Source organism: Amphiura filiformis, chromosome 1, assembly GCF_039555335.1.
Source record: "Amphiura filiformis chromosome 1, Afil_fr2py, whole genome shotgun sequence".
NCBI lineage: Eukaryota > Metazoa > Echinodermata > Ophiuroidea > Amphilepidida > Amphiuridae > Amphiura > Amphiura filiformis.
The window spans coordinates 15,329,134-15,341,731 of NC_092628.1; the positions used below are offsets into that span (position 1 = coordinate 15,329,134).

The window sequence follows — 12,598 nt, forward strand, 5'->3', positions numbered from 1 at the left end:
CAATTTGTTTTGACGTTGACTACCATTCGCTGCTTGATGTATGTGATGTAAACATGCCATCAACAAATAATTGATGTTTCCAAATCCTTAGCCGCAATCTGAATTTGTTGTTGCAATTGAAGTTGACTTCTCTCTAAGTAAACGGGGTCATAGACTCTCTGGACAACATAAGCTTTGACTTATGGAAGATTTCTATTTGGATCAATGGTAAGTGTTTTAAATATATTATCCTTTTGCTCCCTTTTAAGGGAGTTTTTATTTGTTTTTCTATAGAGCATGGATGTAAAATATAAGAAATAATGGTCAAGATACATCGTACATCACACATTTAGGTGTTTTGTGCCAACAACATAACATTGTTGGCAAATATTACAGAGAGATTGTACTCGTCCAGTTACTAAAATCACTTTCTTTAGGTTATGTCACTTTGGTGCTTTCTTAATCAATGTCAAATTAACAATACAAAGTATTTCTGTGGCATTAAGGGATCTAGAATGAGCGTTTATTGCGTTTCGACAGTATTTTTTGTGGGACATGAGAGCACCTCAGGCATATCGAATTGCATTCTGAATATGAAGCATGTCTTTCTGATATCAAATAATTTTCATTTTTTGAAAATCACAATATAATACAAATTTTATGACAAATTATAAAAATTTGATATTTTTCCAATTTTTGATATATAAAAGTCCTCAAGTAAATTATATAAATCTAATGATATATTCTTAAAGTGTATGTAGCTGGGAGGAAAAGCCGACGGTCAATTGAAAATTTTGACATTTCATATTGAAGATATGGATTTTTTCCCAAAAAGACCTAACTTTTTTTGGTGTTTTGGAAAAAAAATCCATATCTTCAATACGAAAGGTCAAAATTTTCAATTGATCGTCGGCTTTTCATCCCACCTACATACTCTTTAAGTATAAATCATCATATTTATAAAGTTTACTTTGAGTACTGTTAAATTATATCAAAAATATCAATTTTTAATGATTTGCCATAAAATGTGTATTAAATTGCGAATTTCAAAAATCAAAATTATTTGAAATATCAGAAAGACATTCTCCGTATTCAGAATGCAATTCGATATGTCTGATGTGCTCTAATGTCCCAAAATAAATACTGTCCAAACGTTCATACCCCAGCCCTTAAGGTGGCTGTACATGAATAAGCATTGACTAACTGATTGGGTTCACACATTATCCAGGTGATAAGCTGCAAGTGGATTTTATGTAGATGTTGGGCTATTAACCATATGGAATATGTAGCTTCACAAAAAAATGCATATAAAATTATCACTATAATTCTTGAATGACTGGCAGGTTGCAATAATAAAATTGACACAATTCTGAAAAAAATATCAGACCCAAAAAGTTTGGTATTGCCCTTAAGCTCCAAAGTCAGTCGGTTTACTTTTCTTTTCTTTTAAATATTTTGCCACATGCAATATCAAAAAATGCAAGATCGCTAATGATTTTATAAGGTTTGCCAGACTTGTCTCTTTAATTAATTTATACATCAAGAGTTGTATGATACAAATGACAAATAGGCAACCCTAGTATTTTTTCAGATTTTTGGGTTGGTGGGAAAGGACTATACAAATTCTTTTTAGGCCTCATCAAGAATAACAAATTGCAGGTTGGAATTTGGTGAATTCATGACTTGATTTTGGCAAAGACGCTTGGAACTTGTACATTTTTACCTTTTATACTTGGAGTCATCACACTTATAAACATGCAGCTGCTTCTTGAGAATCAAATAATAAAGAGACATGTAAAAGTCTTTTGGAGAAAATTACAACATTGGACTATTCCAGTTGAAGTCCACACTCCCTCTGTGGAAGATTTTGCTAAAGTCTTCCACAGATGGAGTATGAGTTTCAAATAGAATAGATAGTTGTGTAACTTCCATTTGAAATACTCACTCAAGTTGTGGAAGATATAGGTAAAGCCATAATACATAGGGTGTATGGGTTTCAAAATGATTAACCCTGACCAATTACATTTGAAAAACATACTCCCCCTGTGGAAGATATTTCCAAAATCTTCCACAGGGGTAGTGTGGATTTCAAATGGAATATCCCATTCAGGCCATGAATTGAGAGTATGCAGCTAATAACCCTTATCTTATTCATGTACATATGAAACCGCACAAAAGGGGCCAATAAGGGATTTGTTATGCTCAAGGGAGAACCACTAATTGATTGACTAATTGTCTTATTCATGTACAAATGAAAGATCACAAAAAAGGGGGCCAAGAAAGGATTTGCCATGCTCAAGGGAGAATCACTAATTGATGAACTCGTAATGATTAGCACACAACAGATTTGAAGGATTCAATTTTGAGTCCTCAAAAACCTTACACCTCCTACACATGTTATCAAATCTGAATTATTACAAAACCTGATGAATATAAGGCCAAGAAAAAAAATTGTTTGGTTGCCCTTCCAAGACAAAAATGTGGAGGGTTGATACATGTACAATGTAGGTCAATCCCATTTTTGTTTTGTTTCATGGGCTCTTCCTCCATTTTGAAAAGGCTAGTATTGACAAATTCTTGGTCATTTTACATTAAAACAATTGTGTGTTTTTGGGCAGAATTTAAATGGAAATACTTCTTATTTTTAATCAAATATGCATTTAAATTTTAATAAATGAAATGAGTGAATAACAAATATAAACTGTCCTTGATACTCTCCAAGTTTAAGGTTTCTTCTCTGAGGGCAACCAACCATTTTCTTTTTGCATTAAGAAGTTTGGTATGAACCTAGTTTAACTTTTAAAGGTGTTTCAAAGATTCTGGCGAACGAATTGGCACTTTAAAAAAGTTCAAAATAGGTTGAACGAAAGCTGAAAATAAGCCAGAAATAGCATAATTACACTTAAAAGACAAGAATGAGAACCATTTCATCTAAAAACCACTGCCTATAAATAAAAAGCATCCACGTGAAGTTTATGGTCACCATTGAGCCCAGCTTCTTCATGTGTTTTCAGCCCTTCCATTTCCAGCCTACTTTTGAAGTGTCTCATATTGTCAACTATAAAGGTTTCCCTGTAAAAAGGGTATTTGCAATTCAAGACACTGAATTTGATGTCCAATTATTAAATCAATGTGCAGATTAATCCTTTCAAAATGTTATACTGGAAAACTGCTAAAGGTTAATTAACAACATTAACAACATTGAAGACAAACCTGCAGTGACAAAAGCATTAAACGGAGACGAATATAACTATTCGTCTCAGATATGATGTTTTCATTCAAAGATTATTTATTCTATACTTCTCTTAATGAGTTAAGTGCTTTCAGTAATCCCAGCGAAAGTGCAAAGAAATTAAATTGTTTATAAATTATCTAAAAGTGAAGGATAAGTAATAAAATAGTCATTAGGTATTTTTGAACCGAAAAAAAACTGTGGCCCCATTCAAATCATGTTTTATTTTGTCTTAAATACATGGCTTTCAGCTGAATTACTATGTTAGCACATCTATGACAATGCAAGGTACCAAAATCTGAATTTTGATGACTCACGATACGATCATCCAAATGAGCAAATCGCCGAATGGGCCTTTAAAACCTGTTACCTTCAAATCAGTGGCTCCGGAACCGAGGCAAATCCAGCATGTTTCCTTTAATCACTGCGTTGTCTTTTTTAAAGACATTTCTTGTTCCAGGATCATCCAAAAAGCCACCAGTAACCTTTTGGGCACAATGGTGAAGGAATTTCCTGATGGAAACAGATCGCTCTCTTCTAATAAACAAAACAATCTAACAAAACAAACATTGCGCAAACAAAACATGACTTACCCTGACTTTGGGGACAACTCTTCGCATGCCCTCTGAGTTATTTTCTTGTAACAACTCTGGAAGATTCTGAATAACACTAATTCGCTGAATTTCCTGACCAGAACTGCAGAAATAAAATCATAATTTACAATACATCAGTAAAGAGCATAATTGATACATTTGCTTTCATTATATTGAATACTTACATGTCGATTGCTCAGTGCCAAAGTGGTTAAGTGCAACAGCTGCCATATGTAGCTGCCATGTGTAGATGAGTACAATATACTATGTGTAAATTGCCAAATGTTCAGAGGGCAGCTATTGCACTTACCCACTTCTGGCACTGAGCAGTTTATGTAAGAATAGCAGACATTTTCCCCTGTAAAACAACATGGTATTTGGTAAAGACCAATAATAATAATAATAATAATAATAATTACCGGTAATAATAATATGTATATTTGTGTATTATTCTCAGTCATCCAGGTATATAAAATATCAAGTTGATATAATTAAAATCTAGTCAAATCTAGTCAACTGGACTTACTATTTTTGACTGGCGACATAATATATAGTACTTAAAATAATTAGTCGGTAGACTGTGATACCAAGACTCAGATTTGTACCATGTAACATACATGCATGACCAACATTAACATTAATATAAACCCTTTCGGTAATGCGGTGAATTACAATCTGCCTGAATGTTTTTCAAATGTTTGTGTCTCTGATTTCATTACCTTATTTTGTCATTTTTTCCATTTGAATGATATAATTTTTGTTTTGAACATAGTGATTTATAATTTATAATATTGAAAAAACTCTAAAAATAATTCTCATTTTTAGTGTACATCACATCCTCTCAGTGCTGTAAGCTGTTTGCACAGCAGTCTTTCACACAGTCTCAAGTTTTACCCCTCGCTGAATTCTTGTATCATGTATTTCATGCTAGACTTTGGAGTAGTCTATATGTAGGGCGCATGGAGGTACACTACAGCGGAGGAAACGCCTTGTTATTCCCATCTTTTTATAGCATCTCAAGAACCTGCCTTATTCCTAACGCAGATTGAGTATCTGTGTTCCTTAAGCACAGATTTTACCGTCATCATCATCTGTCAATTTAGCTAGTAATTTTGAACACAATGACAGAAAAGGGTGAGTTTGAATGTTAGGAAAGCATGCTTTACAAAAATAGATGTAGCTAGCTGTACATGTTTATTTTCTTGACATCAGTGCAGCAGCAACAATTGTGCATGTGTATTGCTCACAATGCATGTACACTAAGACATAGAGCTATACTATATTATTACGGTACTAAAAAATAGGGTTTTTTTGTATTATTTAGCCCAGGATAATAATTTATGATCTTGGCAGTATTCCTCTTGACTCTCATCATATGCTATCATGTGTTATCATCCTAGAGCAGGTTGTCACATTTCCCACCTAAAACACTGACCTATACTTCCTGTAAAAATGAAAAGGGGACCCTTTTCACTGACCACTGTTTTGGATACAATATTATGTTGGTCTGTATCCGGGGAACGGGGTGGGGCACATGTATTTCAAGCTGTATTATATAACCTGCATACAAAGTAAAAAGGTCTTTTTTCATGGCGATAACATGAGGGTCAGTCCATGTCGAAACAGATTGAGTGTACACCCACCCTCTTGGATTTTGCTCTCCTTTGGCTCAGGGGTACCTTTCATGGATCCCTAGGTGAGGTCACAAGAAAAAATTCAAATTCCATTTCGTTTATGCGAATGGCGGGCAATCAAAGTTTGGCGACCTCGACCAAAAATGTGAATTTAAGGGGTCCAAATGACAAAGTGCTCTCTTTGAGGGGCACTTTCTTCTTAATTGAATCAGTTGTGATCTTCTTTTTGAATGTGGTCACTCACTGGCTGTGTCTGAAATACCTAATGCCAAAAAGATAGATTTGAATTTCGTTGGGATTTCAGAGGGGGTCAAAATCAGCACTTCGTACTGTTCAATCAAATTATCTTGATTTTGAAGGACCCATGATAATGTCACAGTGCACTTATAGGTCCTAATTATGTTCAGAATGGATTAACCATATGCCAATGTCTATGAGCAATTCAAAAAAGAGAAATTTCTAGACCCCTACAGAATTTTAGGCCACCCCTAAAGTGGTTCAGCCACAAATGGCACTTAAAGTCGGCAAATTTTGACCCCTAATAACTTTAGGTGTACACCAGATATGAATTTCTAGTCTTTTGCATCTGAAAGAATGTAGTTTAATGTTACTAGGAACATAAGATTTGTTTTGTATTTTTGTGTTTTAGTATTAAGTTGACGCTTTCAAAAATAGTCATTTTTGCCTAACATACCATGCATACAGGATACGGTACAAAATGCCAATTTTAGTATGATATTTTTTATATTTTTTATCACTTTATAGCCATTTGTATTATTTATCCTGATATTTCAAGTTGCTCTTGAGTCAAGTAATAAGAAAAACTACTTTCTAATCCTCTGTATGGATTTTTATAGGGGTCAAAAATGCACTTCCGGCAACGATGCACATGCAAAGTACAGGTTATGGGGTCAAATTTTCAGAATGCTCCCAATTATGTCAAGTAATATATCAAATTACTCGTATGGTCAAGAGAATTCAAAAAATGTATAGTTTGTTATGTGTCAGACCTTTCAGGAGGGCGCTATGACGAAAAATGTTCATAGGTCAACGACCTTTTTGAAAATATCAAAACACAAAAATACAAAACAAATCTTATGTTCCTAGTAACATTAGACTACATTCTTTCAGATGCAAAAGACTAGAAATTCATATCTGGTGTACACCTAAAGTTATTAGGTGTCAAAATTGCAGATTTTAAGCACCATTTGTGGCTGAACCACTTTAGGGGGGCCTAAAATTCTGTAGGGGGTCTAGAAATTTCTCTTTTTTTGAATTGCTCATAGACATTGGCACATGGTTAATCCATTCTGAACATAATTAGGACCTATAAGTGCACTGTGGCATTATCATGGGTCCTTCAAAATCAAAGATAATTTGATTGAACAGTATGAAGTGCTGATTTTGACCCCTCTGAAATCCCAACGAAATTCAAATCAATCTTTTTTGGCATTAGGCATTTCAGACACAGCCAGTGAGTGACCACATTCAAAAAGAGGGTCACAACTGATTTAATTAAGAAGAAAATGCCTCTCAAAGAGAGCGCTTTGTCATTTGGACACCTTAAATTCCCAATTTTGGTCAAGGTCGCCAAACTTAGATGGCCCGCCATTCGAAACGAAATTGAATTTGAATTTTTTTCTTGTGACCTCACCTAGGGGTCCATGAAAGGTACCCCTGAGCCAAAGGAGAGCATAATCCAAGAGGGTGGGTGTACACTCAGTCTGTTTTGACATGGACTGACCCATGAGTATCTTGTTTTGGGTAAAAAAACCCACCAAACATGGAAAAAAGGGTACCTTTAATCGCACAGATGGTACTGGAAAAGGGTAGCTAAACTCGGCACCAAGATGCGGACAAAAATCAGTTGAAATGAAGGGAAAATTATGGGTGAAATTGTTCTCAAAAACTCCTCAAAACATGTGCTTTTTTCATTGGTTTTTCTTCAGGCCTCATGACTGACCGCTACAGCCAGTTTTATGTGTGATCATTGTTACTCGTAGTTCAGTATAAAGATACTTGCTTAGAGTAGGAAAACACTGTCCATTACTTGCTTTGGGTCCACTTTACACTATAAATGAAAAAAAACTTGCCCCTCTCCCCGGTCTGTGTGTGACTGAAATGCCTAAAATAAATGCTGATTTGACAATTAAAGAGCATGGCACTGGGTTCGGACCATGGGGGTTATGTGGGCAACGGGCCCGATTCAGGGGGTACCAGCCATGTTCCCGCGTTTCAGACATTTGAGTTTTACTATTTCTATTTAAAACAATTGTGACACAACCTGGTCCATGGTCCAAATTTGAAATTGAGATAAAGGCAAAAATATGGAGTAAACTAGAATTTTGCGGTTCTCGACCTGCACGTTTTTTGACGCAAAGCGTCAGCCGCAATGCCTCCACCTTGACGCCCATCATTTTAACCGGTGCAATTTCACTTGACCCCAAAATGACCTACACATTCTTTGTCTCACTAAGGTGGCTGTTCCCACATTATCCCGAATGACCCCAAAATGACCTTGACATTTTTGGTTAGTTTCAGTGGTCATCCCCACAAAAGTTCATGAATCTGCGACAATCTATGGCAATTTGACCTTGGATGACCCCAAAATGACATTGACATTTTTTTCTCCCTACAGTAGTCGTTCCCACCAAATTTCATGAACCTGCAACAATATATGGCCATTTGACCCCGGATGACCCCAAATGACCTCACAATGACCTTGCGATTATGCAAATTTTGCACCGAAAAGCAAATCAGGTCAAGAACCTCTGGCTGTGCCACTCTCTGCCAGGTTTCATCACTGTAACTCGTACAGATCTCCAGATAACCTGTGCACAAGGTTATTTTGCTTGATATACATAAATTATGCAAATTAGGTACTTAATTACCATATTTTTCCACCCCTCCACCAAATTGCATCACTATACGCCTTACCAGTTCCGAGAAATTGTACTCACAAGCTCGGACGGACGGACAGATGGACGGACGGACGGACAGACGGACAACCAGGAAATATAATACCTCCGTGGAGGCATAAAAATAACAAAATACATCAGAAAATAGACATCACAAAACGTCATAACTGTACAACCAGCATGCTAGACCTCTGGAGTTTTCAGTACCGTATGATAGCCTAATGTTTGTATGAGGTAACAATTACAGTAGACTCAATTTTTTAAAATGCTTCCTTTGACCTCCATGGACTGGATCATGTGTCACAATTTATTGTATTTGTAGTGTACACTGCAGATTCACATGTATTTCCAGAAAGTATTATATAATTTGTTTTACGTGTTGTTTTATCTAGATTCTGGATATCCTCCAAAAGACTCTGCTTACCCACCACAGCAAGGCTACCCTGGTCCTCCTCAGCAAGGTGCCCCTCCACAAGAAGGTGATCCTCCACAACAGGGGTACCCACCACAACAAGGTTACCCACCACAGCAAAGCTACCCTGGTCCTCCTCAGGAAAGTTACCCTACACAAGGGGATCCTCCACAACAAGGTTATCCTCCACAACAGGGGTACCCACCACAACAAGGTTACCCTCCACAACAAGGGTACCCTCCACAACAAGGTTATCCTCCACAACAGGGTCACCCTCCTCAACAGGGTTACCCTCCACAAGAAGGTTACCCTACTAAAGAAGGTTATCATCCACCAGGATATCCACCTCAACAAGGGTACCCTCCACAGCAACAAGCTCCACCAGCATACCCTGACAGTGGAGGTGGAGTAACTGTTCAGTATGAACCAGTAAGTACTGGATGTCCAAAAAATGATGTAGATATTTTTTTATCACGCACATAATCAAAATATTTCACATTCGCGCATTCTCGATTCATATTTTCTCACCAATAACTGTCTGAGCCATGAAACTTTTTTAAGTAGAGTGAAATAGTAAAAAAAATAGGTAAGAGCGGTTACCGCACCATAGCTGAACCATGGGCCGGGTTGTAGCAAGGAGCTTGATTTAGCAAGATTTCAACAAAAGTGGATATTTCAAGGATAAATTTGGTAAAATGTTGGGTTTTTTTCAGTTTGAGTGCTGGGCTCTAGCATCAAAATGAACCTTCAGCAGTGGGTTCCAGAAGTAAGTGGTGGACTCCACCACACTCTGTCGAACACTGTAGCTACAACCCTCACCATGTGGCTTCTGCAGTATATTGTGGTATACCACTGTCACCCAGGGGTCATTCCTTCTTGGGATTTTTCCGAATATAGATTGTTGGATTGAGGCGAAATACGGTGGCTGTGATTTCTATTGATCCCTTTGTTTGTACAAGTGTAAATTAAATGTATACCTATTTAGCACACATTTTTTTTTTTAGCTTTTAACATAAAAATTCTTGAGAATTTCCTATAGTATGTCATTGGTGGTAACAACATTTCCCACCCGGTTAGTTGTGCTACACACAAAAAAATTACTAGCATTCCAAGTACGTATCAATGTAAAATTATAAAACATGAATTTCATCCATGGCATTGTCTTTTTAAAGACATTTCTTGTTAGATACAGGGGTGTGAGAGGCCACAGACCAAAAACGAGGAAAATCACTAAAAACAGTGTAAAATCCGGGTAAAAACGCCAAATATGGGCTGAAAATAAAAGAAAAACACGTAAATTTTGGCAACAAAAAAAGAGGAAATCAGCTGAAAAGAGGAACTCTCACATCCCTGTAGATATGAAAAGGACCCAGAAATATTGACCTGAGTCTTAATATGAGTAGTGTCTGAGGAAAATTATTTTTATTATAATTTATATTCATTACCTTTTTCTCTTTCATTAGATTACCACTCAGGGGTCATACCTTCTTGGCATTTCAAGATGTGAAAGGATCCACAATATGAATAATATGACATGACCCACAATATTATTTTTATTATAGTCTTATCTCTTTCATTTAACACACCACACTACACTGGGGGGTGGTGTCAGACCTTCATGGCATTTTGGGATATGAAAAGGACCAGGGTTATAGCTAGCCCAAGTTGAGTGCCAGCTAATTTTACTATCCAATTAGAGGGCTGGCTTGGGGCACAATCTTTTTAATTTTTTTTTTTTTAGTGCCGGTCCGTGCGGTTACCCCGACCAGCGCCGACCGGCATGGCTATAACCCTAAAAAGGACATATATGAATGCCTGTTAGACCAGTATGAAATATTTTATTTATATTCTTTACTTTTTTCTTTCATTCGACACCAGCAAAAAATGGGGGTAATATTTATAATAAGTATCTGTTTTATTTTCTTGTGTTTCAAGTGAACAAATACATGTTAGTGTTTATAGACGAATCCAATGAGCCAAGTGATGGTCAGAATTCATTTGGCCATTGCTGGGTCCCATCTGCACCAAACTGGTGTTTGGGTGAATATTGTAAACTTTCATCATTCTTTTGTTTGTGTAGTTTAAAATCCTCACCAAGGCTGTATTATTTCACATTTCAGGTAGGATGGGACCCAGCTATGGCTGCCATAATGAGGTGTGGGAATGTGCGAAATTGGATTCATCTATATTAAGGTTCAAGAAATCTCAAATTAGGAAATGGACCAATTAATTGTTTGTTTAAAAAAATAATAGAAATCAACAAAAAGGAAACTTCCAAATGTTCAAACTGATAATTACCAAGAACAAAGAAATGGCTTACTGTTGCATTATTTAGTGTCACAAAACATGAAGCTCCAACAACTCTCTTTTTTTTTCACCTAGAATGCACCACACCAAACAGTTATTATGAGAACAGGGCAGCAAGGTGCACCACCCAATAACCACCTTGTTTTCGCCGTAATTGTAACGCTATGCTGCTGTCCGCTGTTTGGAATTTGTGGCATCGTAAAAGCATCACAGGTAAGTGTAGCCGCAGTTTGTGGCCCAAGCGGACTTAGCGAGTGCTAGGTGTTCAACAGAAGCGCTTCCCCGCTGACTTAGCGAGCATCCAACCAAAGCGCTTTAGCGCGAGAGCCCGAAAGTAGTGTAAACGTGTGCTGTTATCATATTATTATTTCTACCTATGTATCAAAATAGAGTTTACAATTTTAAAAATGCCACTGGATTAATAAGTAGGGGGTATTTGTTTAAAATGCTGACGAATCTGTTATAAATAGTAATAAGCCAACACAAAATATATCCAGATACCACATAGAATAAGGATAAGCTATTATAATAGGCCTAGTTGCAGACTGCTGTACAAGAGCATGCATATTATTATTAACATATTATGTTAAACAATATTATATTCTTATGAGGTACTCAATAAAGGGACCGTTCACAAACACTTGATAGGGGGCTTGATGCAAAATGGTGGGGGCCTTAAACGTTTTGACCACACATTTTCCTGGGAAAATTGAGTTTATATGCTTTTCTATGGGGTTGACCCATAATTTTCATTTCAACCCCGAAATTTTTTTTTGCATCAGGCCCCCCTAACAAGTGTTGTGAATGATCCCTAAGGCAGATTAATCAAACTTTTATTGTAAATCTCATTGTTTTATTTTATCAGGTAAAGAGAATATGGGAAAGTGGGGACGTAGATGGTGCACAACGAGCAGCAAAATCAGCCAAAAAGTGGTCAATGGCAGGTCTTATCACTGGGATTGTTATGATAATAATTAGTGTCATTGTTCAGATCATTCAAGTATACATGGATTATTGAACATTTGCTATTAAAATACTTTGAAAATTGCCCTGCAAACCAACAAATTATTAAACCCAAGCAATTGATGGGACTTTCAGGGATGATTTGCAATTTGGTGCTTGAGTATCACTCTTTAATAAGGTATAATTAACCCTAACACTAAAAGTAGCTTTTGGCTATCGGAAAGGAAAGAAGGAACAAAAAAGGAGACAAGATGAACAAAGTAGTTACTTAGCATCCCTGGGATTCAAACCTTAGACCCTCTGGGTGCCAAGCACAAGATCACCGACTGGTAGCCACAGAGGTTTCGCTGGCCCTGCCAATGACAATGTGTGTATATTACTTTGGGTGATTGCGTCATAGCACCATGTATGTGCAGTGGTATTGCTTTGTAAAATTTTATAGAGTTAGGGTTAATAATATCTTGGTTTGAACACAGATCAAAAATGTAGACTTTGTAGGAGATGCGAGTGAGGGAAAACACTTACAACTAGGCCTACAAAATTGTTTGATTGGTGTAACC

General features: G+C 36.7%; 2 protein-coding genes across 2 annotated transcripts in view; one reads left to right on the forward strand and one right to left on the reverse strand.

The window, feature by feature from the left end:
- Positions 1-12,598, reverse strand: part of LOC140158853 (serine/threonine-protein phosphatase 4 regulatory subunit 4-like) — a 161,403-nt gene that overhangs the window by 121,040 nt on the left and 27,765 nt on the right. The window contains exon 3 of the mRNA XM_072182148.1: positions 3,805-3,907. Coding sequence (XP_072038249.1) covers positions 3,805-3,907 — 103 coding nt within the window. The remainder of the gene's footprint in view (positions 1-3,804; positions 3,908-12,598) is intronic.
- On the forward strand, positions 4,926-12,093 carry LOC140167981 (uncharacterized). Its single transcript, XM_072191287.1, has 4 exons — positions 4,926-4,938; positions 8,749-9,197; positions 11,151-11,288; positions 11,941-12,093. The coding sequence occupies exons 1-4, from the start codon at positions 4,926-4,928 to the stop codon at positions 12,091-12,093; spliced, it is 753 nt and encodes a 250-aa protein (XP_072047388.1).